Source organism: Phalacrocorax aristotelis, chromosome 7, assembly GCF_949628215.1.
Source record: "Phalacrocorax aristotelis chromosome 7, bGulAri2.1, whole genome shotgun sequence".
Taxonomy (NCBI): Eukaryota; Metazoa; Chordata; class Aves; order Suliformes; family Phalacrocoracidae; genus Phalacrocorax; species Phalacrocorax aristotelis.
The window spans coordinates 52,497,566-52,523,956 of NC_134282.1; the positions used below are offsets into that span (position 1 = coordinate 52,497,566).

Consider the following 26,391-nt stretch of genomic DNA (forward strand, 5'->3'; position numbering starts at 1 on the left):
ACATGCGCGCTGGAGCCACGCCCCCCTCCCCTCCCCTCCCCGAGCGCCCAGGGAGCGGCGCGGCGCGCGCCATGGCGGGCCCCAGCCTGCGGCCGCACGTGCACTGGGCGCAACGGCACAGCGAGCTTTATCTGCGCGTGGAGCTGAGTGACGTGCAGGTACCGGGGAGGGGGACCCCGACCCTGACCCCCACCCTGACCCCCAAGGGGAGGGGGCCCACCCGCGGGGACCGGCGGGGGGGCCGGAGGGCGCCCACGCAGCCCCGGTGCGCGCCGCCGGCGGGGCGGGTTTGCGGGCGGGACGAGGGAGACTTAACGGCGGTGGCGGGGGGGGTGCCTTGTACCGCAGCGAGGGCGGGCTGTGCGTGGGGGTTTGGGAGGAGCGTGGTGCTCGCGTGGGGTTATCGAGGCCCCGGCGTTTCCCCGGTGCTCGGCGTGGGTGCGTGAGCTGCCGCCTGACGCTCCTTCTCCTTCTGCAGAACCCGGACATCGCCATCACCGACAACGTGCTGCATTTCAAAGGTAGGGGCTCCCTCCTTGGGCGGCGGGAGTGGGGGTCTCCTGTAATGCCGTGTCTGCTCGCTGAGCCTGGCCCACCCGGGTGCGCGGTGTCCCGGGTGGAGAGAGCGGGGCGCCGCAGCCACGGGGCGCCTGGTCCCCATCGCTGCCCTTGGTGGCAGCGGCCCAGCTCTGCTGGGTGCGGGCACGTATGGATATGTCGTGACATGCACCCGCCTACAAACCCTTGTATTCCAGCACTACCATCGGGCGCTGGTCTCTTCTCTCTGGTGACCGACGCCAGGACCCGAGGGAACGGCAGGGAGATGTGCCAGGGGAGGGTTAGGCTGGGCATTAGGAAAAGGCTCTTCCCCCAGAGGGTGGTGGAGCCCTGGAACAGGCTCCCCAGGGAGGCATCATGGCACCAGCCTGGCGATATTCCAGAAGCACTTGGCCAAGGCCCTCAGAGACACGGTGTGAATTTGGGGTGTCCTGTGCAGGGACAGGAGTTGGACTCGATGGTCCTTGCGGGTCCCTTCCAGCTCAGGAACTCAGGATGTTCTATGATTCTCTGACTAGTAACGACAGCAGGTTGTATCTTATCTAATAAGCAAAAAAAACCCCAACCTCCCCATATTTAAATACCAGTGAAATTTCCGTATGTCTTTGCTGTCCTGTCTCAGTTGAACCCTGCAGATAACTCACAGCAATTTTTCCGTTCACAAAGACCTTGTTTGCAACTGTTATCGAACCTCTGCATCGGGAACTAGTGCTCGATTTGAAAGGTAAAGCAGATCTCGTCCTAAAAGATAGTTTTGTTTCAGCTGGGCAGCTGCACACTGGAGCACCGTGGAGCTTGTGCTGGTTGACTTGTCTGGGTAGCACTGAGGATATGCTGTATCTATTTTTGTTTGGATTTTCTCATTTCTTTGGGGGTTTTCTCACTTATTTGGTGGTTTTCTTTAGATGCATTGTCTAGCAAAAGCCGCCTCCCTGGCGAGCCACAGCCAGGGCCATTTGATAGGGTGTTGTTGCACACCGTGTTCACTTCAGGATCAGTTTACGGCATGGAAGGGTGGAAATTAAACTCAGCATGCAGGTTTTTGGAGCTCTTCCAGGGACGAGACCCATGTATGCAGGTGACAAAAGATGAACACACTCTTCTGCCGTTGGGAGGGGGCTCCCCACATCACCTTCTATGGACCCACCAGAGACTGGCCTCCCTGCGTGCTCGCTTGTCTGTGCGGAGGCTAGATCCCCCAAAGGCTGTCGAGCACAGGGGATTGCCAGTCGGATTCCAGTTAGCCCTGTGAGCAGCCTTTTGGGCCCCTCCTTTTGGGAAGCTTGCATGTCGCCTTCCTGCAAGCGAGGACCCTTTTCCAGCGCCATGCAGAGTTGCAGCAGCTTTAGCTGCCGACTGCATCGACTGCACCTCCAAGCAACGCCTTGGGCTTTTGTGTCTTCCCTGTTATTGCGTGGCTTCCTCTTGCCTCCCAGCAAGGCAGGGGGAAGCACTGTAAATAACCGCTGAATATTTCTATGTATAAAACGTCCTTTGCAGGTGGGGTGTGCGGAACTGGCTAGGACCTTCACGCTGACTGTTAATTCTTGCCTTTTAGCTCAGGGTCATGGTGCCAAAGGGGACAACATCTATGAATTTCAGATTGAGTTCCTAGAACCGGTTGAGCCTAAAGTAGGTATTTTTACTTTTCTAACTCTTGCAAAGAAAAAGTAATTTTTTAAAAACTTGAAAATGGATGTGCCTAAAGTTCATAATATGCTGTTTAGATTTCTCTGGTGACTCTAACTGCTGCAGACTAAAAGCCATCTGTGGCAGTCCTCTGTCCTGGTGCTCAGCCACCATCCTGCCTTAATGCAAATCACCTCACTGAAGGTACTATTCGCATAGGTCAGCTTTAACAGAAACAGGGCCTGACATGTATCAGTTGTTAAATGGTAGCTGTAAATTTTATAAAGGATTTAGAGCATCAAAATAATGGGAGAATCTGGCAATGTGTTGTCTGATGCAGTCTTGACTGGAGAGCAGGGGAACGCCGTGCTGCGAAGTGTCAGTGTGATGTTTCCTGGCTTCTTTTGCAGCCCGACAAAATAAAGTCATGAGAAACAGTGCTTCTGGCTTGAGCAGGTTTCTTAGGTTGCCAGTACAGATACGCTGCAGCTGCTATTGCAAATCTTAATTGCTGCTGTAGTCCAACAGCAGAGAGCTTGGCTGGAAGAGCAGCCCCTCCATGTTACTTGCAGGTGGCTCTAAGGCCTGTCTTTACCCCTCAGAGCTGTTAGGGGCACAGAAAAACTCTGGGCTCTGCTCCCAGTGCAGGATTTGTGCTGCTTATTGCTGGCTGTCTGTTGGGGATAGCTGCAGTCGGACTGGGAGCCACCGTTCACCTCTGCTGCTTCAGCAAGGGAGGAGACCGTTCCCTCTGTGCAACACAGCAAGGGGCTGGAGGGTAAATTTCTAGGGTCAGGTCATCCTGAAATTGATGTTGAACCAATACTTTCCCAGGGAAAGGCAACCCCAGCTCTATGCTGCTGTCAGCAGGCAGGGGTCTTGTGTGGCTCCTGCCAGCTATTCAGTGCCAGACAATGAATTGGTTCCAGGATCTGGTCATCGGTTTGTCATCTGTCCTGTAAAGCAGCAGCCGCTGGGTCTGTAGTGCAGTGAGAGGTGCCCACCACCACCTGCCCTTGTCCCCTGTGCTGGCAGGCAGGGGCTGTGCTGGGAGCCAGGCCTGGAAGACAAGCCCCTGCCTCTGCAGAGCAGTGTCCTTCCAAAAGTCTAGTCACTCTGAGTCACAGTGGAGGGGCTGGAGGAGAATAGACCCTGTGAAATCTGTGTAACTACAGAAGGTTGGCACTAGGAAGTATTGCAGTCCAGGGTTTTCTCCTTGAGCTCTGATGTGCACCATGAGTGCCTCTTGCTGGTGCCGGGCTGGCCACCAGCAAGAGATGGAGCTTCCAACAGGCAAGGACCAGGGGTCGATAGCTGTAATTACAGCTACAACCTTCACATGTCCCGGGAGCACCCCAACAGCCTTGAGAGACCAGTGCTGGTGTAACATACACAGTTAAGAGCGCAGTTCATGGCTCTTCTGCGTCAGTTCCAGCTGGTTTGAGAGGCAGTCACATGCAGAGCACCCTGGCGTAGGCTCGAGGTGTGGAGGGGTGTGGTGGTGGCAGTAAGGGTGGGCACCCAAGGTGACAATGCTGTGGGCTGTGAGGATGGAGAGGTTCTGGGCTGCTGTTGCACAGTGTGGCCATGGTGGAGAGGCCTCGTGGGGTGGCAGTGACCATGCTGCCAGGTCCGTGAATTCATTGTTGTCTCCAGCCGTTTCCAAAGGCTGTTAGCTCTTCCTCTTGCTGTAGCAGATGTCACACGGAGTTTACTATTTTGGACAGGGACCTGTCACTGATGGTAGTGTTGTTTTTACCACTGGCTAGAGGAAGTGAGTGCCCTACAGTACTAAATACAAGAAGGTCTAAGACCAAGATCATGGGCTGTGCCTAGGAAAGGCAGTACCAGGGTCTGTGCCAGCTCTTTGCGGTGGGATGTGCAATGGTGCTGTGTGGTATGGGCAGGCTTTTGAGCTGCTTGTTAACTCCTACAGCCGTCACAGTTGTCATCCTCACCTGGGCTGCCCTTTGCTTCCATGCCTTCAGCAGCAGAGATATGCTTATGCCGCAGCAGTCCATGTTATCCCTGACTCCTTGATAAGGAGAGCTTGGGTGTCAACTCAGTCGCAGAGCTTGTTTCCTGGGACTTCTGCTGATGTATGCTCCTGTGTCTGCCCTCAGCCTGTATGCAGGGTGACCCAAAGGCAGCTGAACATCACTGTGCAGAAGAAAGAGAGTAACTGGTGGGAGAGACTCACCAAGCAAGAGAAGCGGCCGCTCTTCCTAGCTCCTGACTTTGACCGCTGGTTAGATGAATCCGATGCTGAAATGGAACTGAAGGAGAAGGTCAGTCCTGTGGACACGCGTGGCTTGTGCTGCCAGCTGCGAAGTAAGCGTAGCTGTTCCCCTGCGTTGTTCATCTACCTGGAGTTGTCTGGCGCGCTGATTGTTACCGCTGGTTCATACAGATCCCACATAGAATTGGTTGAACGGCTCAAAGTGTAAGCAGGGGTTCAGAAATAGGCACACTGCTGGCTAGAAAGAGCAGCAGCACGAATCTGAACTGGTGGCTGGGCGCTAGCTCAGCACTGGCCGGGGTCTGCAGCCCTGTGCCCTGATTCATATGAAGGTCATACCAATGTGCCATACGGAGCCCAGCGATGCCAGTCCCAGGTATTGCTTGTCTGGAAAGCAGGGATTTCTAAGGCTCTTCCCTGAGCCGCTGGGCTAGCCCTGACCATGCGTTCCCACCATCTGGCAAGCTCAAGCAGCTTACTGCAGCAGGGAGGTGCGAGACCGTCCTGGAAAAGACTTGAACAGACCACATTTCTGCAAATCTATTTTACAACAAACGCTGCCCTGTTCCCCTCCACAGCCAGTGAGCTTAGCGCGGAGCAGAAAGGGACGCTGCAATGCCAGGAGCCAGAAAGCAGTGGTGAAGGGCAGGCAGAGAGCCTGGGCTGGATGTTCTCAGTTCCCTTCAGGTCACTGGTGGGTCATGAAATGTTTTAAGGAACAGCTCTGAGAAACAGTAATAACTGAGAATTAACACAGGAAACGGCAGGCTTTTTCAGCAAAAGCATCTAATTACTATAATAAAATATATAGTGAAGGCAGGATAACTAGTTAACACCCTCTGGCTTTTACTGTACCATAATTTCTGGACGATGAGTGTGCTGTTTTATGTGGGTGAAAATTTAAACCCTCTAGCAACTGGGTGCTTAGCTGAGTTTTAAACCCACTAGCTTTGCAGTAGTATAGTTAACAAATCACTTGCTAATTACAGTAACAGTCTTTAAAACCTTATCCTTCATCTTAAGGAAGAAGAAAAGATTAACAAAATGAAAATAGAATCCAGAGTCCCAAAAGACCGTAAGTAACCATACCTCTTTAGTGTGTAGGGTGGGGTTTAGAAAGCTTCTGTCACTCTTGTATGTGAACCTCAGCTCTTAGGGAGCAATTTTGACTGGCTTTGTGCATCTTGGTGGGGGATCTTTGTATTGTGAGCTATTTAGAAACATAATAAAAATGGGTTGCAGTTTCCAAGGAATTTAAAAAAGCAAGAATTGAGTTCTAGCTACTGACGGTAAAAGCAGGCAGAACCCACAGTGCACACAACCACCCTTTTAGTGCAGTCAATAGCTTCCCTTTTTCTTGTAAGCTTTATTCTTACAGAAAGCCTAGTTTGCAGCTGTACTCTTTGCAGAAGTGTTACCATTGTACTCTGCTCACCTGATGTGTTTATTATTGATTTTAGCTTTCAAACACCTCAAGAAGGGTTACTTAGTCATGTATAATCTTGTACAGTTTTTGGGATTCTCTTGGATTTTTGTGAACATGACAGTACGACTGTTCATCTTAGGAAAAGGCAAGTAACAAGCGCTATTTTATTTACATCGGGGGTTTGGTTTGATGTTTTAATAATTTCTAAATAGTGAAATATAAAGGAAGACATTATTTAGGAAACAAAACCGTAAATGCATCACCGAAGCATACAGCAAAAGCCTCTCAAAAGCCATCACAGTGTCAAGGATAGGAAAATACTGTCGTCTTGTAAATCACAACTGCATATTCTGATGAATGATACTTGTTCTCTGCCAAGATTACTTCTAAAGAAATCAGTTGGAGCAAAATGTCTTGCTCGCTGCAATGTTAATGTTTTTTAAAATGAGCCGGGCAGAATATTTTGTTTTTGAAGCAAGAACGATTCATTCTATTGAGGTACAGCGCTATCGCTTTTTTTTTTGTAAACTAATTACTGAAAGAGCTCTTGAACCTTCTGTTTACGTAAAAGAGCACTTTAGCAGTATTTCAGGCCTAACTGCTGTGGCTTCAAGATGAAGAAGCTACATAATTACGCATAATGGTGGGTCGTTTGGTTTTGGTTTAGATGGTTTTTTGTTTTGTTTTGTTTTCCAAATACAACTAGAATCCTGTTATCGAAAGCTGTGCTACAGCACCAGCTTCCTGAACAGGGAAATTAATTTCTTCTCTAAAATGGTTTCCTGTGCCTTACAGATTCCTTCTATGACACATTTCACACTATTGCTGACATGATGTATTTCTGTCAGACCCTGGCATTAATGGAGGTCATGAATGCACTCATAGGACTAGTCAAATCGCCGCTGCTACCTACTGTATTGCAGGTAATATTTTAAGATTCTTCTTGCTCTTCCCATGTTTAAAGTAAATCTCCATTTTACAAAAATGTTGAGACTCTCCTTAAATAAGTGATACAACCTCACTGGCACTGGACTAGAGAATGTATTACTCCAGAGGCAGGACTCTGTGCTTCCCAGCCAGAGCTGTGGCAGGCTGTCTTTTTCCATCACCTGCATAAGGTAACTTCAGGACAACCAAAGCAAGAAGCAGCTGATGAAAAGTACATGATTTTGATTTGGAGGCCGTGCCATTTTTATCCTGGTTGTGGTTCTTGGGCATAAAAATGAGGATAGGTGATTTAAGACCAGGTCCCTTGGATCGCACCTAAATACAGAGCAAAATGCATGCTCACGAGAAGCAGGTCACAGCTTGGCTGCAGAGTTAGTTACGTGCTCAGCGTGTTTCGGGCGCGAAGAGTAGATACCCTGTGTGGTGTTGACAGCAAGGACTTGCCTTTTCTTTTGATGAAGAGTGTGACTGTTCCTTAATTTGTTTTTCTTAAACAGGTATTTGGAAGAAACTTTATTTTGTTTGTTGTCCTGGGAAGCTTAGAGGAAATGCAGAGCAAACCTGTGGTGTTCTTCGTGTTTTATTTCTGGAGTATCATTGAGCTGTTCAGGTTTGTGGGATTTTTTCCTCTAGCAGGCATGCACAGAACAACGTGGTTGTTCCCCAAAACTCTTTAAACAAGATTTTGGTCCTTGTACCTTTTGGAAGAGCAGCTTTACTGCATTGGCCCCAGAGGGTGAGATCTCCTTTAGACGTGGACTGTCACAGCCTTCCTAGGTTGCTCCATCTGCCAAAAGCTGGGGCAAGGCTGGAGTCTGGAAGTAACACTACCCTGAACCTAGGGAAACCTGTTGCTTTTTTCCTTGAGGGTTCTGTTCCTTTGAATTTCCATTGTTAAGTGAGCTGCACTATGCTCTGTTTTTCTTTCTAAACAAGTAATTTGTAAGGTTCATTAGGCAAGTCAGGCAGTTACGTTCATCCATATGGTAGGAATAATAGCATTAGTTCTGTGAACTGCCAAATAAGGGTGTGTCCATCATGGTCCATAGGAACAAGTGTTTTAATATTCTTGTGTCTTTTGGGAATTATGTTGACTACACAGCATATATATGCAAGACTAATTCTAGTAGCAGCTTGCATTTTAAACGACGTCTGTTTCTTCTCACGCTGAATTGGCTTTAGGTATCCATATTACATGCTGTCCTGCATCGGTATTGAATGGAAACCACTCACCTGGCTCCGCTACACTGCCTGGATCCCTCTCTACCCCTTAGGAGGCTTGGCAGAAGGTACGTCCAAAAAAAATGGTTTCATAAATAGTGAATTCAAGGCTGGGCAAATAACTCAAACTTTCTTTCTTGTTGCTTAAAATTAATAGAACAACAGCTGAATAGACATTTGCTTTGAGCTGAACCCAATATAAGCATTTTTGTCTTTTTTACTGAATCAAATATGTTTTTTCAACTTGAAAAGAAGTCTTCCTTTTGGGGACTGGAGAGGAAAGCAAAGGCAACAAAAGGTTACCTGAACAAAGTGACGAGCGCACCACAGTCCACACGAGCGGCACAGGACAACAGTGCTCACTTGCCTCTGCTGATCCAAAGCAATGTATTTGCTTTCGCCTGCTAGACCTGACTTGGTCAGCCTAGCTTGGGTTCACACCAGCTCACAGATCTTGACATAATCTTGTAAATCATTGCATAGGACAGGTAGGGGCTGATTCTTCCTCTGAAAGCAGCGTAGCCTGTTCTGTGATGGGCATGGTGCTTCCCAGATAGGGCTCTGCCCCCTCTCCGCTTTGAAAGAGACTGCTTGATGCAAGAAGCAGGCGCTCAGTGTTCTTGCTGTAACTGCTCTGGGTAGGGGGGCGTTACAGTGACCTCTTCTGTCTTAACAGGTCTGGATTACTTTTAATTTTTATTTATTTAAGAAGCATATCACTGCTGAGCTTCTAGCTGTAAGAAATGTGTTGTGATCATACCTGTCAGAACCTGTTTCCATGAGCCAGGAGTAGGCTTGGGCATTGCCCAACTCGGGGCACAGGAAAGACTACGCCTGTTCCATTGCTGTGGGTATTTCTGCTTGGTAAATACTGCTGGCATGGGCCCCGCAGGCTGCAGTTGTGTGTGAGAACAGTGTCTCACTGGGTAAGGTCACTGTGCTTAGAGTTTCATAGCCGAACTGCTACACTGCCTCAGCTAGTGCTTTCCATCATGCTGCATGTTTCAGAAAAGCAGCTTTAAAATTGGTATAGTTAATGAGAGTTAGCAAATAAGAAGGGAAAATCCTGAAAAAGTCGGTGTGGGCTGGGCAATTGTATATTTTATCTGTGTTTGATAACGATGGTGGCCTTCTGCTTTCAGCCGTCTCTATCGTTCAATCCATTCCAATCTTCAGTGAAACAGGGAAATTTAGTCTGGGATTGCCAAATCCACTGAACGTCACAATCCAGTTTTCATTTTTGCTTCAAATATGCCTTATAGGCTTGGTTTTAGGTAAGGTACTTAATTGTATTTCTCACTATTGAAATAAAAGGGCCAGTTTCCTCTGAATAAGTATATTTTTTTTCAAAGCAAATTAAATTCCTGCATCTTGGACATCACGGCAACACAAAATTGCATGAGGTTAAGCGTTATTCTTGTTGCTTTTTTAATGTCAGTTTGTCAGTGGTGGAGGGGAGCTCACCTAAAATTAACCCTGGTTAGCCCCCAAGGAGGTAACAAGTTAGCACCATTATCTACTAATCATTTGGGTTAAAAGAATAATTTTTACATGTATTTATAACCTCGATATACTTAGTTTCACCTTTTACATGGTATTTGAGGTTTGCAATGATTTAGTGGAAACCTAAACATAATTTCGAATTAAATCAACGTTAAACTAAACTGCATTATAGTCACTAATGCAACAGGAAGCCATATTTTTCCAGGAAACAATACAGAAGGCTCTTTAAATAGTGTATTTAAAGAATGGTGCTTGATACATATTTGATTTCTGGTGTTACATTTTTAAACATAAGTGAACTTTGTAGTATGCACACCCAGTGGGTCTGGGTATCCGCAACTCGGTACAATCTAACCTAGAATTTTAAACTTAACTTTCCCTAGATTTCTCCCTTTCATAGACATTCCACAAAGAATACCTTTAATTGAGTTTTACTCTGAAATACCTGTTTGATCCTTCCCCAGCTCAGCACAGCCAGTTGTTGCAACTTTTTAAAAGTGACAAACGAAGCTCTGAGCAGCCCGGTACCAAAGAGCCTGTGCAGCAACTCCTGCCTCACCCACCAACAAAACACTTGCATTATCTTTCAATGCTATACACACCCTTAAGTCATTGCTTTTTTTGTGTGGTGGTTTGTTTGATTATGGTTTTGTTGTTTTTTTTAAAATTTGGTACAGCCATCTAGCAGTCAAAAAATGCAGTAATGTCCTACCTAAACACTTCATTCTTTTTCAGCGATATCTGTAAACTTCCGTCATCTTTACAAGCAAAGGAAACAGCACCTTGGACCAAAGAAGAGAAAGATGAAGTAAAGGAGGACTGCAGTGCTTTCTTACCTAACTTATCTCAGTGACAAGATAAGCCTCTAATTCTTACGGTTTTACCCACTGTAATGTAAAGAATTTTGTATAATTAAATGATCATGCTAGATTTCATTATTTCACAGTGAATTCAGGTAACATTCCCATATACTGTATTTTGTTCCCTTTCAATCATGTATGCATGACATTTACCACTGAACAGCGCCATTTAAACTTGTATCCTGTCAACTACCATATTAGGAAGAAATCCTATTATCTGCATATAATATGCTTATAAACAGTGGAGCAGCACTAAATAGAATAGTGTTTATCTTTTAATTGGATATTTGCTCTTTCAATATTGCATGCAGATAGGGCTTCTGAGCTGGGATATACTGTTAGCTGGCCAGTGCTAGTACTGTTCCTAGGGTGCGTCTCGATGGCAGGAGGGAGCACAGTCTGAGGCCACTGTGAACAGTGTTTGGGTATTTATTAACGGTTGGGGTAAACTTGCTCAGCACGTACTGATGTTGCAGAATTAAAACTGGAAGTAGTTAATGTCGATTTAAATGCTACCTGCTTAGTCTGTTTCTACTTTAGCCTTAACAGAATAGGAGTGCTGTGTGGGTCCTAGCGTTCCTGTAGCAACACATCTGGTCATTAGGGAAAGGAAGCTGCCACTCTGACATGGTCAGAAATGCTTTCCTGGTTGCTAATGCAAGCACTGAAACGTAACAAAATAAGGAAACACAGGTACCAGCTTTCTCCTAGCACATGAACCCCAACAGAACTCCATCCCACCCATGCAAAGGGGAAGTGTGGAACTGTCATGGGAGACCAGGCTCCTCTGGTCATCCCTGGCAGGGCTGTAGCTCCTGCATTTGTAGCCCTCAGAAAGGCAATTTTTCCTGCTTTTCTACTTCAACTTGGGTGCAGCTGAGAATTTGGTGTATATGCTTGGTTGGCTGGCCCCTGGTGGGATGGAGCAGTGGGTCAAAAGAACCGCGTATTCTTTTGATAACGTGCATCAAATCACAATAAGGGTGATCCCATGCAGGGTTTTGAAGGGACCCTTTTCTCTCTGCTTGCTTTAAACAACAGCAGCGACAACCAATAAACATGGCTCCCCGCACATTCCAGCTCGTCTGCACTCTCACCTGGAAACCTTTGTTTCAGGTGACTGTTTCAACATGCCCTTCTTCACATCTAGCCTCCCGTCATTAATTCCTGATCCCTCCGGCCTCCGTAATCCAGTTTAGAAAACGTACAAGGAGTTTGCCCTAAACCGTACTGTGGTTATGACAGGTTGCTTCACAACAACTGCCGCTGCCCCCAGGGCACTGCAGAGCCATGCCAGCGATCCAGAACAGGCACTGAAGTTGAGATTATCTTACTGCCATGTTACTATTTATCTTTTTTTCTACTGTAAAACAATATGAACCCTCAGAAAATTATTTTCTATATTAAAGGTAGCAAACAGCTTACTGTTTGTGATACAGACCCAGTGTAAAGGAAGGAAAATAGCATTCTGTGGAGCTTAGCAAAGAACTTGTAGAAGCTCCACGTTGCATTTCACAAACGTGTTCTGTCAACAAGAGGAATAGTTCAACTTCTCTTTAGGGATACTTGAGGCTCGCACTCAAAGGAGAGCGTAGCTTACTTCACTCGGAAGAGTTGAACCTTATTTACACACTTAATATTTCACGATAGCACACACTGTACCTACGTCTGAAGTATGTCAAAGGATTGAATTTGCTGAGTAATGGGACAGCAAGGATCACTTTCATACTTTAACTTCTCCACTGGGCATTTAAACTTCTGTTATGAAATCCTTATGTATTCATACATGGTATTTCTCAGTGAAGTCGTGGTACCTAGTGCAAGCTGTCATGGATCTTACACTACTGAGTTTTAGTCCTTCAGAAAGAATGTGTTTCTTTTAATAAAGATTTACAACCAAATTTTGCTTTAGTTCAGTTTGTTCTTTCCCGGACCGTGAGAAGCTGTATAATTTGTTATTTAACTCGTGATAAGCCACTGGGAGCCAAGTCTTTACCATGTCAATGTTTTAGGCTCTGAAAATGGAACAAACCCAACTTAAGTTTTCATGAAGAATTACTCTTTATTAATATTACAACACGAATAAAAAACTTGTTGCATGAGATTAAGTTACTTCCATAAGCATAAGCACTGCAAGGCCAGTGATAACCCCCCTGACGGCAGTACAGACTGGCTCTCGAGTCAGAGATAAAATTAGTGCCACCACCCTGAAGTTAGCTGTGTATCTGATCCTGCACAGTGATTCTCACACATGGTTTTTCATACTAATCAAGCTGGTCTATAAAGTGTAGTAGCTGCCTTTCAGGATACTTTTACCAGTGAGTTCAGTGATGTAGAAACCACATTTTGGGGAGGCCAAAAGCCATGAAGAGTCTGCTGCCTGTGATGGCATTTTCTTTCTCTCCTCACACATACTGAATCATCACACTTTCACCCATCATCCAACACAGTAACTGACTTTGGGACGTTTTCCACAGTTGCCAGGTCTGACTAAAGCCACCACAAACTAGCTATGTTTATTTAGCGAGCACTGATGGAGGTAAGGGACCCTGTTTTGATAGGAAGTTCTCCAAACAGTGATTAAACAGGTCCCAGAAAGTAAACAGGACAGGAAAATTTGAACCAGTCGAGTCTTAAATCTATAGAAGCTCCCAAAATGGAGACTTCACATTCTTTCAGTGCTGCTACTGGAAAAGTCTGTCTGCAGTGGAGCAATGTTTTGATCATAGGCAGCATATTCCGATGCTCCAGTACTTGCCACTTTAAGCTGCTGAGCGGCGTGTGTGAGCTGAAACGCTGCATCGGGATGAGCTGTGTCAGGAAGCAGGGTGCACTCCCGCTCCAGCATGTCTGCCACGCCTTTCAAGAGGTCCAAAAAGCCAAAGGCCAGAGCTGCCTTTCGTAAACGATTAAGTTCCTGCAAAGAAGGGAAAAAAAACCCTTTTAAAGCCACTCTAAGACTTTACATAAAACATCACTTTTCTTTTTCTAAAGGCAAGATTATTCACTTAGAGGAAAATAACCTGAGTGACCAATACAGCTGCTGGAAACTGCCCAGCTGCTCATGAGAAAAAACTGCTTCAGGGCTGAAGATGACAGTGGCACAATGAAAACAGCTGGTTTTCCCTTGATCCCTTCCTATAAATCTCCTCTTCTGCCTTTCCCTTTCGTGCATTTAGCTATTGTACCTGCCTGTTTTGTCTGTGTCCCAGCTAGGGGTGGCCACCAACTTAGCCTTCACTGCTGCCTTTAACCACAGTGTCCAGCAAAATGCATATATATTGGGTTTTCTTCACTGAAAACTGATGAGTGCTTATGTGCATTTAGGCAGCGCATCCATTCTTGAAGTCTCTGGGGGCTACAATGATAAACTGCTTCAGCACTAAGCTTACAAGAGGAACAACAATTACTTCTAGCTACAGTCTGGATTATGGATTATTATGATGCGGCCAAATGTGCTGGGAATTTTGCCTTTCCCTGCGTCAGTTGTAGAAAAAATCTAGGAGACATATTCAGACTCAGAATGACATCTATGTTCCAATTCCTCTCTGATCCCTCCATTTATTTCTGCCTGGGCAACAGCATAAAATCTGCAAAGTTCACCATGGAAGTAGCAGGGATCATGAGGAACACCTGTAAACATGACATGGCTATGACACCCTGCCGGAAAACGTGGTGGCAGGGAAACCAGATGCCTTTGTCTCACCTTAACTGGTCTGTAAAGCAGACCCAGGATGTCTCCTTTACAGAACTACGTATGTTTTTGCAGAGCCCTACAAGCCTGCACAGAACATACCACAGACACAGGCAGTAGGTGCTCCTCTGCCAAAAGCACCACTATCACTATGGATCAAACTTTACTCACTTTATAGAAGGTTTGAGTTTTTTCAGGGAGTTTCCTTGCATTTCTCAAGATCTTCTGTACATCAGTCTGCAAAGAAAAAGAAAAAAAAATCTTGGCAACTGCTGGGTAAGCCGCAGAAAAAATCCTCAACTATTTATTGATAAATTATCCTGACCATTGACAAGACTGCAGCTCACAAAGGCTGGAACATAAATGGCAATTATACCAAATCCAATAAACTAAGCCAGATGCTACACTAGAGACACAGCTTTCATTAAACAAGCTATGCTTTCTGATTGCATTTTAATCATGACATTTTAAAGAGGCAGTGTTTATAAAAATGAAAGAAAAGCAATAGAGCAATTACATTAAGTGGACAAGACACACACAGACTCCACTTTGCTGGTGAGATGGCTATTGCTGATCAAAGTAAAGCATCAAGTCTAAAACCTGTATCGTTACCTGGAGGCCACTTGGTTTAATCCATACGGTAACATTCTGTGCGTAACTGCGCTTGTTCTTGGGTTGCAAGGGGAAAGGGCTCTTATTGTCATCCTCTCCGTAAGGATTTTCTTTTGCATCTGGGGGGCGGGGAGAAGAAAATAGAAAAAACTTAACAACTAAGACTTGGCAGGGTCATTCACACAAGAAAACACTGTATTATTTGAATAATTATTCAAGAGTTATTCAAATGAGTGCGAGCAGTACCTGAAATAGGTCCAAGCTGTGCCATCTTCCCCAGCCATGGAAGGGGCTCAGGACCAGGTTCAAAGAGCGACATCATGAGGTTTGATTTCTTCTTGCTATCAGCTTGTGAATAGAGCATTCCATACCACTCTGGCCTATTGGGAAGAGCAAATCCCAAAGGCTGAAAATCTTCCACCTCCCTTTGCCCAGAATTTGCCCCCTCACACTGTGTGGAGGCTCACTATTTGCAATTTATACTGGCAGAAACATATCCACAATTAAAACTGCACAGCTTTATCTAGCAGTGCAGAGTTCTGTACGGAATACAGATATAGATAAGCAAAAAATTTATAAATAAGTAAGAAATTTTTCAGGCAGACATCCAGCTCCATACCCCAACTGGACGACAGCCACCATGCCTTCCACTTTCAGGCTGCCATGTAATAAAACACAGAAGTTGGGGATTTTCCCAGCAATCTGATTAGCTGAATTCTCGTCTTCGGTGTCATCTGTGATCCCAGGTCCCACCTCATCACCTTCTGGGGAAGAATAAAAGCAAACAAAGCAACAACATAAGAATAAATTCAAACACATTGGTTCCATTTCCATGACACCACCCTGTATTTTCTGCCGTGCAAGAGTTAGTTAATACTTTTGTAGAACAAACAGCTGCTAAATGAACTGTTTGGGCAAAGTGGCACCATAATGTTATATAAACATTCCACTGCATCCTACCCACAAAGCACCTACCAAAAACCTGCAAATAAAACCTCAGCTTTGCAGAAACTAGAAGTGAAATGAAACGGCACCAAGAGTCTGGCAACAAATACACGGTTGCTTCCGAACCAAAGCATCCTGAATTTCAAGTCCTCCTGTCCTATGCAATTTGCAGTCACTATGAGAAACTTGCTATGATTTAGCAGCTGGAATACTGCTGTGATTTAACTGCTAATATCTTCTAAGGTGAAAGGCCTAGCAGGACAAGAATGTTAATACAGAGCTGAAGGCATATCTGGAGCGTTCATGCTTCTTTACCAAGAGAAATCTCACTTTCTCTTTGCTCCGCTCCAAGGCCATGACAAAAGGAAAGGGGAAGTCCTTCTTATCACAGCCTCATGCTCTCAAGTAGCTGCAAGTCAGTAATACGCTTAATCATCCTCAAAGCCTACGCTAGCCATTTGTGTAGATACATATACGCTTGGCCCCAATGAGCTGCAATTACTGCTCAAGTACAACGGAGCAATCTAGCTGTGATTAAGATCAGTTTTTTTCACAACAACAAATCATTCCAAGAACCAATTAGATGCAGACATTAAATATTCATCTCACACCACATATTTCATGTCCCGTAACTATTTTTAGCTTTAAGTTTAGCATGTTCTATTAATAATGATGCTATGAGGACACTGTTTCCTCCATTAACTTTCTAAAGAACACAGTATTCAAAAAAAGAAAGAGCTTGTGTTCAAGGTTTTGATTTTAACGTAACCACACAAACATGTCTTTAGAGACGTTTGGCGTTATGATAAAGCCTAAAACCTGTGCTTCTAGTCTAGACCACTGCAGACATTACAAGGGAAACTTAAAGCAGTTTCTGCTAAAAGAAACAAAACTTGCTCACCTCTGTTAAGTGCAATGGGCAGTACCAAGTGCCTGGACAAGACAGGAGGGCTAGAAATGTCAGCTATATCTACAAACCCAACAATTTCTAGATCTGTGGGGAGACAACAGGTTTAAGTCAGATTTGGAAATAGCTGAAATGTATTCACAGTCAATTTAACATTACCACTTCTTACACCTCTAAGTTTTCTCAAGCAGAGACTAGAGGCAGCACAACAGAGCCCCAGCTTTGACTGGGGTGTCTAGGTGCTAATTAGATACAAACATTCATAAATAATACTATGGCGGGTTAAGAGGAGAACATAACTTTCATCACACACATGCTGCTGCCCATGAACTGTACTGCTAGACAAATACAGAATTGTGCATGGTGGTTTTTACACTGTGCACAATCCATTGCCATTTTATAAATTCAAAAGAAGAGAAAACAACGGACTAAACCAAATGTGCTAGCTTCAAAGCAGCATCACAGAACCTGCAGGAATTCCCATCAACTCTCTAGCAGGGTTAGCCCCAATGGGACGTGTTCACAGGACTGGGAAGACTGAGTTGTGGTTCTTGCACTTTATGTGCCCACTGGAAGTTTAAATGCAGTTCCATCTCATACAGAGTTGTGGGCATTTGCTGGTAAAAGATTGAGGCAGCCATGTGCTTCGTGCTCAGCCTTGTCCAATTTCCTCCCTGCTGCTTGGCTGCAAGAAATGTCCTATCGGGTTCACGTCTCTCAGCCATGTGAAGGTTTTGGTGTATGGCTTAGGAGTAGCCTTTGACTAGCTCTGCACTGGTGTCGAAAGGTGTTGGAAGTACCTGCTTTGTAAACTCTACATGAAGCACGGTGACACATGGCGTGCTCTAGCTATGGACACCGGTCCATATATGTATGGCACAGTTAAGAAATTCAGCTGGAACCAGGGAGCACAGCCTTCTCCTTGACAGGCCAAGCAAAGGACCTGGCCCAAAGGCAATTCAACTGATTCTTCTCAGAGCTGAACAACGAACACTTGATTAAAGCCATGGAGGAACCCAGGGGCTGAACACACCATATGCTGCATTTTAATGCACACAGAACACAATTTCCTTCGTGCCAAATTCCCATCTTTGGAACGGCAGGAGGAACTCTAAGACTGAATGCAACACAAAGCCTCCCTCATCAAGGCACACTGCATGCTCTTTTCCTTTGCTTTAGCTATTTTGGTACAGATCACTCATTCCTATTTAAACAGTGTGCAGCTACAAATAAGAAGTGATCACAGCCCAAATGAGAAATGCTTTTTCTCTTGTGGATTTAAAAAAAACCCAAACAAATCAAGGCGATCTTGGTGGCAGTAATTTACGGGTTGCAGTTCACTTCCTTGCAAAGTTTTACCACTATTGTGTCTTTATTCACATGCAAGCTGTGCACATTTTGTTGGTGAACTCTATAAAAAAGGAAGTTTACCAGACAGACCCAGGAAATGAAATTGCCAGTAGAGCTAGAAATGCACAAAAAAGGAATTATCTGAAAGGACACTTGGGCATACGATCTCTTTGCACTTCCCAAGTAGCACAAAGCCAGCAGGCACTCCCATCAGCTCCCTTGCAGAGTTGACCATGTTGATGTGTCACTGAGGGTGCCAACCTTTAGCTCAAGAGCCACAGCACTCTAATGCCCGTCAACAGGAAAGAACAACAAAATGTATGCCGCCAAGTGCACTGCTGAGGAGCTGAGAGCAATTTTGATGCTACAGTTCAAACTTAACTCTTAAAGTAAAGCAGTGAAGTTCAGCGTATTCTCTCCAAGAAGCCGTTTGCAAGTCACATGCATGGGCTATCCACGGGCTACCTGCTGTTCATGGGTGCAGTGTCCACTAATGGGATGGCTGAGAAAGGTTTTCTTTGCACAGTTGTTTTTAAAAATAATGTAGTATTGGTAAGAAGTGCCAGGATGGCAAACAAACCCAAAAGACACAGGTTTCATAAATCTCAACCTTTACTTGTTCTGTCTCTCTAATTCTTCTCAACTCCACTCCCAGTGGATTCCTTAAAGAGAACTCCAGAAAGATGCTAGTTTGTCTCACCTGATAATAGAGAGTCTTTCTGATAAACTCTAATACAAAATGCAGCCCCTTCTCCAACACACCTCTCCTATCCTCTAGGAGGCTTAGGAGAGTATTCACGGAAAAGCCCTTGCCCCTAGAAACTGGCACCCTGGGCCTTCAAAGTGCCTCTACCCTACTCCAGCCCTTTTGCCAGGTACACAAGGCTGAAACAGAAGGAGGTTCTTGTCCCCTGGTGCCACATATGCCAAAAAATTACACAGTCAGTGACTGATCCTTGCAGAGAGAAAGGGGATGAAACAGTAACTACACAGGATAAGAGGTGGTAGTGGAAAGGTAGAAATTAAATGGATTTAAGTAAAAGGCAATCAAAGATTTGTTACCTGTATTAATTGCTTTAGGGATGGGGTCTATTTCCTCATCTATAATGAAAGGTTCTGGTCTGGGAAATACTTGCACATCAGATGTTAAGTGGCCACACTTGAGAACAGCATGGAATGGTGTATAAGCCAGGTCTATTAGCTTTCTAGAACATGATCAGTTATTATTAAGGAAAACATAATACATATCAAATGAAAACAATTTGTCTAAAGGACACTAAGCTCCCCAAACTTTTTTTTTTTTACTACAGTTAATTCAATAGTTCCAGTATTGCTAAATTACGAAACAAAGCAGCATATTATCACACTGATGGCAAACTAAACATAATTCCGTAAATCAGTATCTTCTATCTGCCAATCGTAACCAGATGCTATGGTTTGTTACAGAATGATTAAAATAAATATTGACCTTAGCCAGTGAAGGTCGAGATGGAAATACAGTTTAACAAGATCATAAACTAAAAGCAAAAAAGGCTAATTAGAACACCCTGTATCAACAGATTTCTTGTCATATTTATTTTCTTTTACAGATACTAACTGGAAACCTTCACAAAGGCATATTATCTACAAGTCTACTAACCCAAACATCGACTGTACATTCTTCAGGCAAAGGGGTCCATCAATGGTGAAAATTTGCCCTTCCCCGTTGTTTAAATCTATGAGCCGCTCCAGGCAGTCTAAGGAATCCGTGCTTTGAAGCTGTAACAAAAAAAAAAAACAAAACAGTGAAACGTTTTTGTTGAGTTTTCTTTTTACTCTCTTTTTATTAACCAGTACGTTTTCAGAAAATATACACAGCACAGCAAAAAGCATCTGACTGGATGCCATCATGATTTTTTGTTCTCTCACTCCTTTCTGAATCAACCACCATTCTTGGTCTCCCAGGAAATGTACTCCTTATGTTGCATTTATATTAGACCAGATGCAGCATTTGGCCTAGTAACAACCAACCACAGAATATCTCAAGTTGGAAGAGATCCCAAGGATCATCGAGCCCAACTCCCAATACATTGCCTTATCATGCAAGGTTCTGCTTTGAAAGCAGGTTCAAGCAACCAAAAATCCCAGCAGCTCTCCATCTTCAAGAGGACAGGAATGCCTTAACTAGTATAACATTTTATTGGTAATGCTCAGTTTCCAGCTCGTTCAGGGTAATACAATTTTTAGGAGGGAAGGCGGATATAATTCTTTTTGAGAAGTTCTTAGAGAATGCTTGTGAAAGCACCTAAACATATCAGCAATAGAAGATTTTAAACATTTTCCTAGTTATTCTGATGAGTAGACAACGCTTCAGTCCATCAGCTTTATCAAGAGGATCATCCTTGATAGAGACCTTGAAGCCTGAATATCTATTGCACGCCTAAGTAGAAAATCCTTCTGTGGTAGACTGAAGAATATACGTGTCAAGGCAAAATCAATGCTATTAATAAAAGCTAATCTAAGGAACTTCAGTCTAAATAGGCTTCTTTTTAAACACTTTTTATTCAACAGAATGCTAATTACTGTGAAGATTTTTAAAGCTGGTACTGAGATTTTCAAGGGTACCCGGACAGGAAGAAAACAGTCACCTTTCCTTCAAAACTAAGGGAAGTTGGTCTGAACACTGGCTTCGAAACTTTAGAATTTTGCTCACTCACTTTTCTACATAAAGTTATTGTTGTTTTAAGTGTTGAGCATCTTTGCAGTACAAGTAATTTATTCAAGATTTTAGCTGTACATTAAGAAAATACCCCCAAACCATTCAGTGTAATTAATGCAGTATAGGTAATGATATCAACAGAGAAATTAAAATTGCATTATATTCCCCAGGGAAAATCTGACATGATTTTAAAAGTTTATGGTAATAACGGAATAGTAGTAGATAATGATAGTGCAATAAGAAACTTTTAAAAAGATACTATAGATAGATTTCACCAAATAACTAACATCAAGCACCAGATGTCAGCTAAACTTTAAAACTTAGCACAGGAACATCAGAGTATATTTTGTGCTGACCTGATGATTAGTTCAGAAAACAATAATTACCCAATTTAACAAAGAAGGTATGTGTTAAAGACATCACCTCCTCGAGATTTGCCATGCACATGACGTACAACTTGGATGGGAACGGGAAAGGCAATGGAAACCGGTTGCTTTCACTTCGCTGGTTGTGAGTAGCCAGTGAGTGCCGTAGGGAGCCTCTGCCGATCCCCAAGCAGCCGTCAGTGACAAGAACAACCTTGGATGAAAGAGGATAGATGAGCATTTCCAAGTAAAGACACGTTTCTATCTGCAGAGGGCAACTCTACACCAACACATTTCGGTAGCCTTCCTAGCAGCTTGCACTTCTGTACTGAAAATCCCCGCTCACACGGGGATTTCCTCCACTGAGCTGGGGAAAGAGTTGTGAGTAAAATTTCCAGAAACAGGTACGTAAACGAGAAACTGAATATTTAACCATTGCAATTTAAACTATGTGCATGGTAAGCATACATTTTGTTGTAATTTGGCACTTGCACTTAAATTTAAATGTCACAGCCAGAAACACAGCATGCTGTGCATAAACATGGCCGTCTTTAAGTGTACACTAGAAGCACACTGACTATACAGCCAAAAAAGCAGCCTGCCGCTGGTGGACTCGAGAACTTCGGGTTTATTTTCAAATGGAAGATAAAGGCCAGCTATGACCATTTCTTCTGCAGAATCTGGAGGGCGACCCAACTTCCCCTACAAGCCACAGAAGCCATACAATAGATAGTATTAAAAACCTTAACTCTCTGCAAAAAATATGCTCATATTTTGCAGCAGAACTCTTAGAGCAAAAATACGCATTTTCCCATTCAATTGCATGTCCAAAGTCACTCCTTGTAGAAACCTGCACCAATAGGTTATGCTCAGTAATGGAACTATCTACACTCAGTTGAGACCCAGTGATTTCCAGAGTAGTAAAATAGCTCCTCTTTCAACATTGCACAGCACAGCAGGCATTATTTTTGGCTGAGAGGTAAGAAAAATCAAATCCAATTGAAACTCAATGTATATCTGCTACATCCAGATTTGTATTCTCTCTTCATCCTCAACCTCTCTCTTTCGCAGTCTCGCCAGTTACCATCTGAACTGTTGCTCACCCGTAATGTTTTTCACTGTCACAAGATTCTGCACAGTACATTCCCCGCTGCCTTTCATCACCCCATCCCCTGAAGTTCCAGCAAAATGAGCCATGACACAAATGAGAGACCAAATTGTTGAGGTCTAATCTATGCTCGGTTTTCACATCTTTCTAGTTCTTTGCTTTGAATGTCTGCTTTTCCAAGGTGCCTTTTTATCCTTGCTAGATTATGAAGCATTGCCTAGACAATAAACCTCTATCCTTTTTCTCCTTATAGAATATTGCTTGAGACATCTTCCTAGCTCGCTGAGCTGCAAAATTACTGAACTGAAATCCTTACCCAAAGAGCAACAGGCTCTCAAGTGTCTCAGAAAACTGACAGCTAAAAGCAGACTTTGCCGTAAGAGGCAGCAACTTCAGAAGGCTGAGAGCTGCGAGGGCTGAATGCAGCGTGTGAGCAGGTGCCTGCCAAATGACTCATAACGGAAAGCAGACAGATCAAAACACCAGCAGCAGCAGTCTCATGCTGTTGCTTGAGACCTGGAACTGTTACAAGCCCTGGAAACCATCAGGTGCTGGAGGAGAAAGGTTACTGCATGTGTCCCTATGCCCTTTCCAAACCGACCGGGGCTCCTGGGACAGAAGATTGCATCCAGATCAAATGCCAAGCCTCTGGAATAGTACTCTTGCGCCAGATTTTATAATCCACTCCACTACAATAATATGTTGGGCAGGAAGCAGTCTCGTTTTTTGTTGTTGAATATTTTAATAAAGATCACCTTCTGTTCATATTCCAGATACATCCAAAATACTAATTTTCTTTGTCTTCCTGTAGCACCAGCATGCCTGAGTGTGTTCGGTTCCCAAATTACAGGCCCTTTTCCATCTGCAGCTTACAGGGAGTACTAAGTATACGCTAGATCCTAAGAACAGTGAAGTCAGTCATACCTGGCAAGGAATTGCTGCACCCCATTCCTGCTGGACAATATTGCAAACCCCCAGCAGCGCTGACTCTAGACAGGTTTTGTCATAATCATCCATGTTACTCAGGGCTTCCTGTAAAGACAAACACTGCTGTCACTGCTGGGTGAAATAGCACTACCAGGAAACAGAGAAAAGTTATTCACAGTTCTGTGGTAAGTCAGTATGTTTGCTCTGCACCATAACACAATGTAAAGTGCTATGTTCATATATATGACCTGTGAAGTTAAAAAGATATAAGAAATAGTGAATGATGTCATGAGGCAACAATGAAAGCAGACTTTGGAGAAACTCTAAAATAAACACAGCTCTTTGGGAGAAAAAAAAAAATCCTTTGTATGTCTGAAAGAAACAGTAAAGTCAAAATCTGAAGCAACGTCTAACACGGAACGTTTAGCTTAGAAAATCCTCCCAGGTGTCAGAACAACTTTAACCTCTTAGAGTTTCAGAAAGTAGGCCACAAGGAGCTTGTCTCACAAAAACTCTTTGGCAAAGAGAGTAACAGAATCTAAAACTCATATCTGCATCCTGTTTCTATAACCATAAACCAGATTTTCTCCTTAAAATGAAAACTTCACACCTAGCGTCAAAAAAAGGGTGCAGCTGTAAAACTAACATCCTGGAGGAGCTTGGCTGGATTCTTGGCTTTCAGAAATGAATTCTTAGGGAGGGGAAAATAAAGCAAACATAATGCACTAGAATTCATCTGCTAAAAGGCAAATGTAACCGAGAATATCTTTTAAAATCTGTATATCCCACAATCGACAAACCTAAAACATGGTGTCCTGTGACAGTGACGTATCATTTCGCCTCACTACTACATATGATAACCAGACACATATGTACAATTTTTACTGGATTCAGAAACTTACTGCATTCATATGGAATTTCTTTCTTGGACTTCACCCTTTTCATTTTCTCCCAACTTTCCATCACATTGCGAGGCCTAACATCACTTTTTTCTTATTCTTGCCCTGCTTCAACTGGCACACACTTTTAAAAGCATCTTCTCTCTACCAAATCACTCGACTCAAAACCTTTCTCAACGGTCCTGTCTGCTGCACCATTCACCAAGAGCAAATCAACAACCACAGGCAAAAACATGAACATCACAGAACCTCTGGCATTTCTAAGAGCTTCATCAGACAGCCCTTTCCTCCATCCCCACTTTTAACTTAAATAACCACACTCCAGAAGTCACCTGCAAAGGTACGGTTTGCAAAAACCGGTGAAGCAGCAAAACATTTCAAATGCATTGATGTCACTCAACTCAAGGCATTATGCACAGGATGACATGAAATCATACAATTTCACCATGATCTGGAAACATGTGTGGGGTTTGGGGTTTTTTTTTAAATGTTGACAGCCTGCTGCTTCGGTGTCTCACGCACACTACCTGCAGTGTGTTGTAATCTCTCGTAAAAGGCACCATCAGCTCCCAAAGCGACGAAAACACCACCAAGGCCGTGAACTCCAGCTTGTAGTTGGTCGCCATGTGCTCGAATAGCATGGTCAGGCCGTGGACGGCCAAGTGTTTCCGCTGGTACTCCTCGGAGCCCTCCACTGACACCGGCCGTGTCATGGAGAGCGACACGTCCATCACCACCACTGTCGGCATGATGAGCTGCTCCTCTCTGCTACCGTTGCAGAGAACAGCGATCCCCTGCGTGGATAAGGAAGAAAAAGGCCACACACGATTACTGAAGCCGCAGTTATGAGGTGACGCGTCTCGCCCTCTCGCGCTGACCCCGCTGTGCAGCGGGGGAAGCGACAGTTACCCTTTTGTCCCCCCCAAAACGTGGGCTTTAGCACAGATTAAGTCGACAGATCCGCTCCTGAACCACACACTGCACATCCAACCGGCTGTAAAGGCCTGGAAACGGCGAGCTGAGCCTCGATGGGGGAAAGGGAGCAGCAGGGGCGCCCCGAAGGCCGAGGAGAGGCCCGGGACCCCCCGGCAAGGAGCCAGCCCTCCCTCCCAAGCCCTGCTCGCCAGCGCAGTCTGACAGACAGCCCCCGGGGACGCGCCGCGGTGTTTGGGTGGGTGGGAGCGGAGAGAGGCAACAGGGGGAAGGGAAATGGTGTGGCTCACCCCCCGCCCGCCGTGCCGCCATGGGTCCGTCGCAGAAAGTGTCCCCCCCGGAACGCCGCGGCCGAGGCGGGAAGGTGCCGGCCCGCGGCTGCCGCTCAGGCAGACCCCGGCAGCTCCGCCCTCTCCAGGGTCTCCCGCGGGGGGCAGACGGAAAAACCGGTGGTTTTTACCAATAAAAGCAGGAGAAGTGACTGTTGGACTTGATTATCTTAGCGGTCTTTTCCAACCTTAATGATTCTATGGTTCTATAAGTTTGTAATACTGCATACTTTAGGGAAAGCGGTTCAGTTAGATGCCAGTATTGTGGAAGAGTATGCCCATGGTAAAAAAGACTGCTATGCATGGGGAAAGTTTTTGAATACGCATCCCAACAGGCTAGCGGACCTCCTTCTCCCAGTTCTGTAAGTGTGGGAGTAAGAATGGGGACTTCAGTAAACTCGGTTGCAAAGCTTTCCCCTGCAAAACTGTCCATTCAGGCAACAGTTTGCTTTAAAATTATCAAATCATCATTTTATAATTCCCCGGTGATAAATCTGCTGATTGGATTTTTTACAACCATTAAATCTTTGGACGGGAATATTGTTCTTTCTTGCTTTGTGGACCTGCAGCATATCAATGCCACTGGGTACCAGAGAGCTGCTGACACCATCCTCAGGTTGCCCTGCAGCATCCCTCTGCCTCTGCCATCGTAGTGCGGGACCTGGCTTTCCCAGGAAACAGCAAGTTTCAAACCTCCCTCTGGCATTGCAAGGTAGAATCATCTTGCTGCAAAGGCCAGCAGAGCTGCTTGTCTGGTGTCTCAGCCATGTAAGATGCCTCAAAATGAAGCTACATGCAAGTTGTCTTGTTTAAGTGGCCACCGCTCTGTGCAGAGGAGCAGTGGGATTTACCCCCACCACTCTCCTCCATAGCTGCTGTGAGAATGATAGGTGTCTCACGGTGCTTTCATCTGGTAGCTTGTAATGCAGATAATCGCCTGCCCTCTGTAGCAGCAGACAAAGATATTGGCTTCAGAGATAGACCCGAATCTATAAAATACTATTTAATCTTCTTAGGGACTGCAGGTATTAAAATGGATTGGCTATTCCTCCAGTAATATGTCCTTCACACCTGACCCTCTCTTGTATTAGAACGCTGCCAGCAGAGGCATCGTGAAAATGGGATCATTTTCATCTGCCTCTTTCGGCAACAGCATCTCCCATCTGGCTGTTCAGTGTCAAAGAACCTTCCAGCACGACACTCAACCCTTGGTACTGCTCTTCCTCTTGGCCAGCATCTT

General features: G+C 44.7%; 2 protein-coding genes across 3 annotated transcripts; one reads left to right on the forward strand and one right to left on the reverse strand.

Annotated features, from left to right (window-relative positions):
- The first annotated feature begins 12 nt into the window (after window positions 1–12).
- HACD3 (3-hydroxyacyl-CoA dehydratase 3) lies at window positions 13–12,285 on the forward strand. The gene is made up of 11 exons (XM_075100743.1): window positions 13–158; window positions 479–521; window positions 2,117–2,190; window positions 4,311–4,475; window positions 5,450–5,501; window positions 5,887–5,997; window positions 6,648–6,775; window positions 7,298–7,410; window positions 7,983–8,089; window positions 9,164–9,295; window positions 10,260–12,285. Exons 1-11 carry the CDS (start codon window positions 72–74, stop codon window positions 10,334–10,336), a joined length of 1,089 nt encoding a protein of 362 aa, XP_074956844.1. The 5' UTR covers window positions 13–71; the 3' UTR covers window positions 10,337–12,285.
- A 136-nt stretch (window positions 12,286–12,421) lies between these two features.
- INTS14 (integrator complex subunit 14) lies at window positions 12,422–25,207 on the reverse strand. Of its 2 annotated transcripts, none has more exons than XM_075100742.1 (12): window positions 25,113–25,207; window positions 24,417–24,683; window positions 22,988–23,095; window positions 21,014–21,169; window positions 19,532–19,650; window positions 18,955–19,097; window positions 16,537–16,629; window positions 15,310–15,454; window positions 14,937–15,070; window positions 14,691–14,809; window positions 14,250–14,315; window positions 12,422–13,301 (listed from the first exon to the last, which is right to left on the reverse strand). In XM_075100742.1, exons 2-12 carry the CDS (start codon window positions 24,636–24,638, stop codon window positions 13,050–13,052), a joined length of 1,557 nt encoding a protein of 518 aa, XP_074956843.1. In that variant the 5' UTR covers window positions 24,639–24,683; window positions 25,113–25,207; the 3' UTR covers window positions 12,422–13,049. The 2 variants fall into 2 exon arrangements, with proteins under 2 accessions (XP_074956843.1, XP_074956842.1); XM_075100741.1 differs by having other exon boundaries at window positions 24,799–25,126.
- Window positions 25,208–26,391: the final 1,184 nt, after the last annotated feature.

Excerpts from the sequence above, each read along its gene's own strand:
- HACD3 (XM_075100743.1), top strand. The coding sequence starts at position 72 with ATGGCGGGCCCCAGCCTGCGGCCGCACGTGCACTGGGCGCAACGGCAC. Across the intron at positions 159-478 it reads TGGAGCTGAGTGACGTGCAG|AACCCGGACATCGCCATCAC; the intron begins GTACCGGGGAGG and ends CTCCTTCTGCAG. Across the intron at positions 2,191-4,310 it reads TAGAACCGGTTGAGCCTAAA|CCTGTATGCAGGGTGACCCA; the intron begins GTAGGTATTTTT and ends GTCTGCCCTCAG.
- INTS14 (XM_075100742.1), bottom strand. The coding sequence starts at position 24,638 with ATGCCGACAGTGGTGGTGATGGACGTGTCGCTCTCCATGACACGGCCG. Across the intron at positions 15,455-16,536 it reads GCCCATTGCACTTAACAGAG|AAGGTGATGAGGTGGGACCT; the intron begins GTGAGCAAGTTT and ends ATTCTTCCCCAG. Across the intron at positions 13,302-14,249 it reads AAACTCAAACCTTCTATAAA|GAACTTAATCGTTTACGAAA; the intron begins GTGAGTAAAGTT and ends CCTTCTTTGCAG.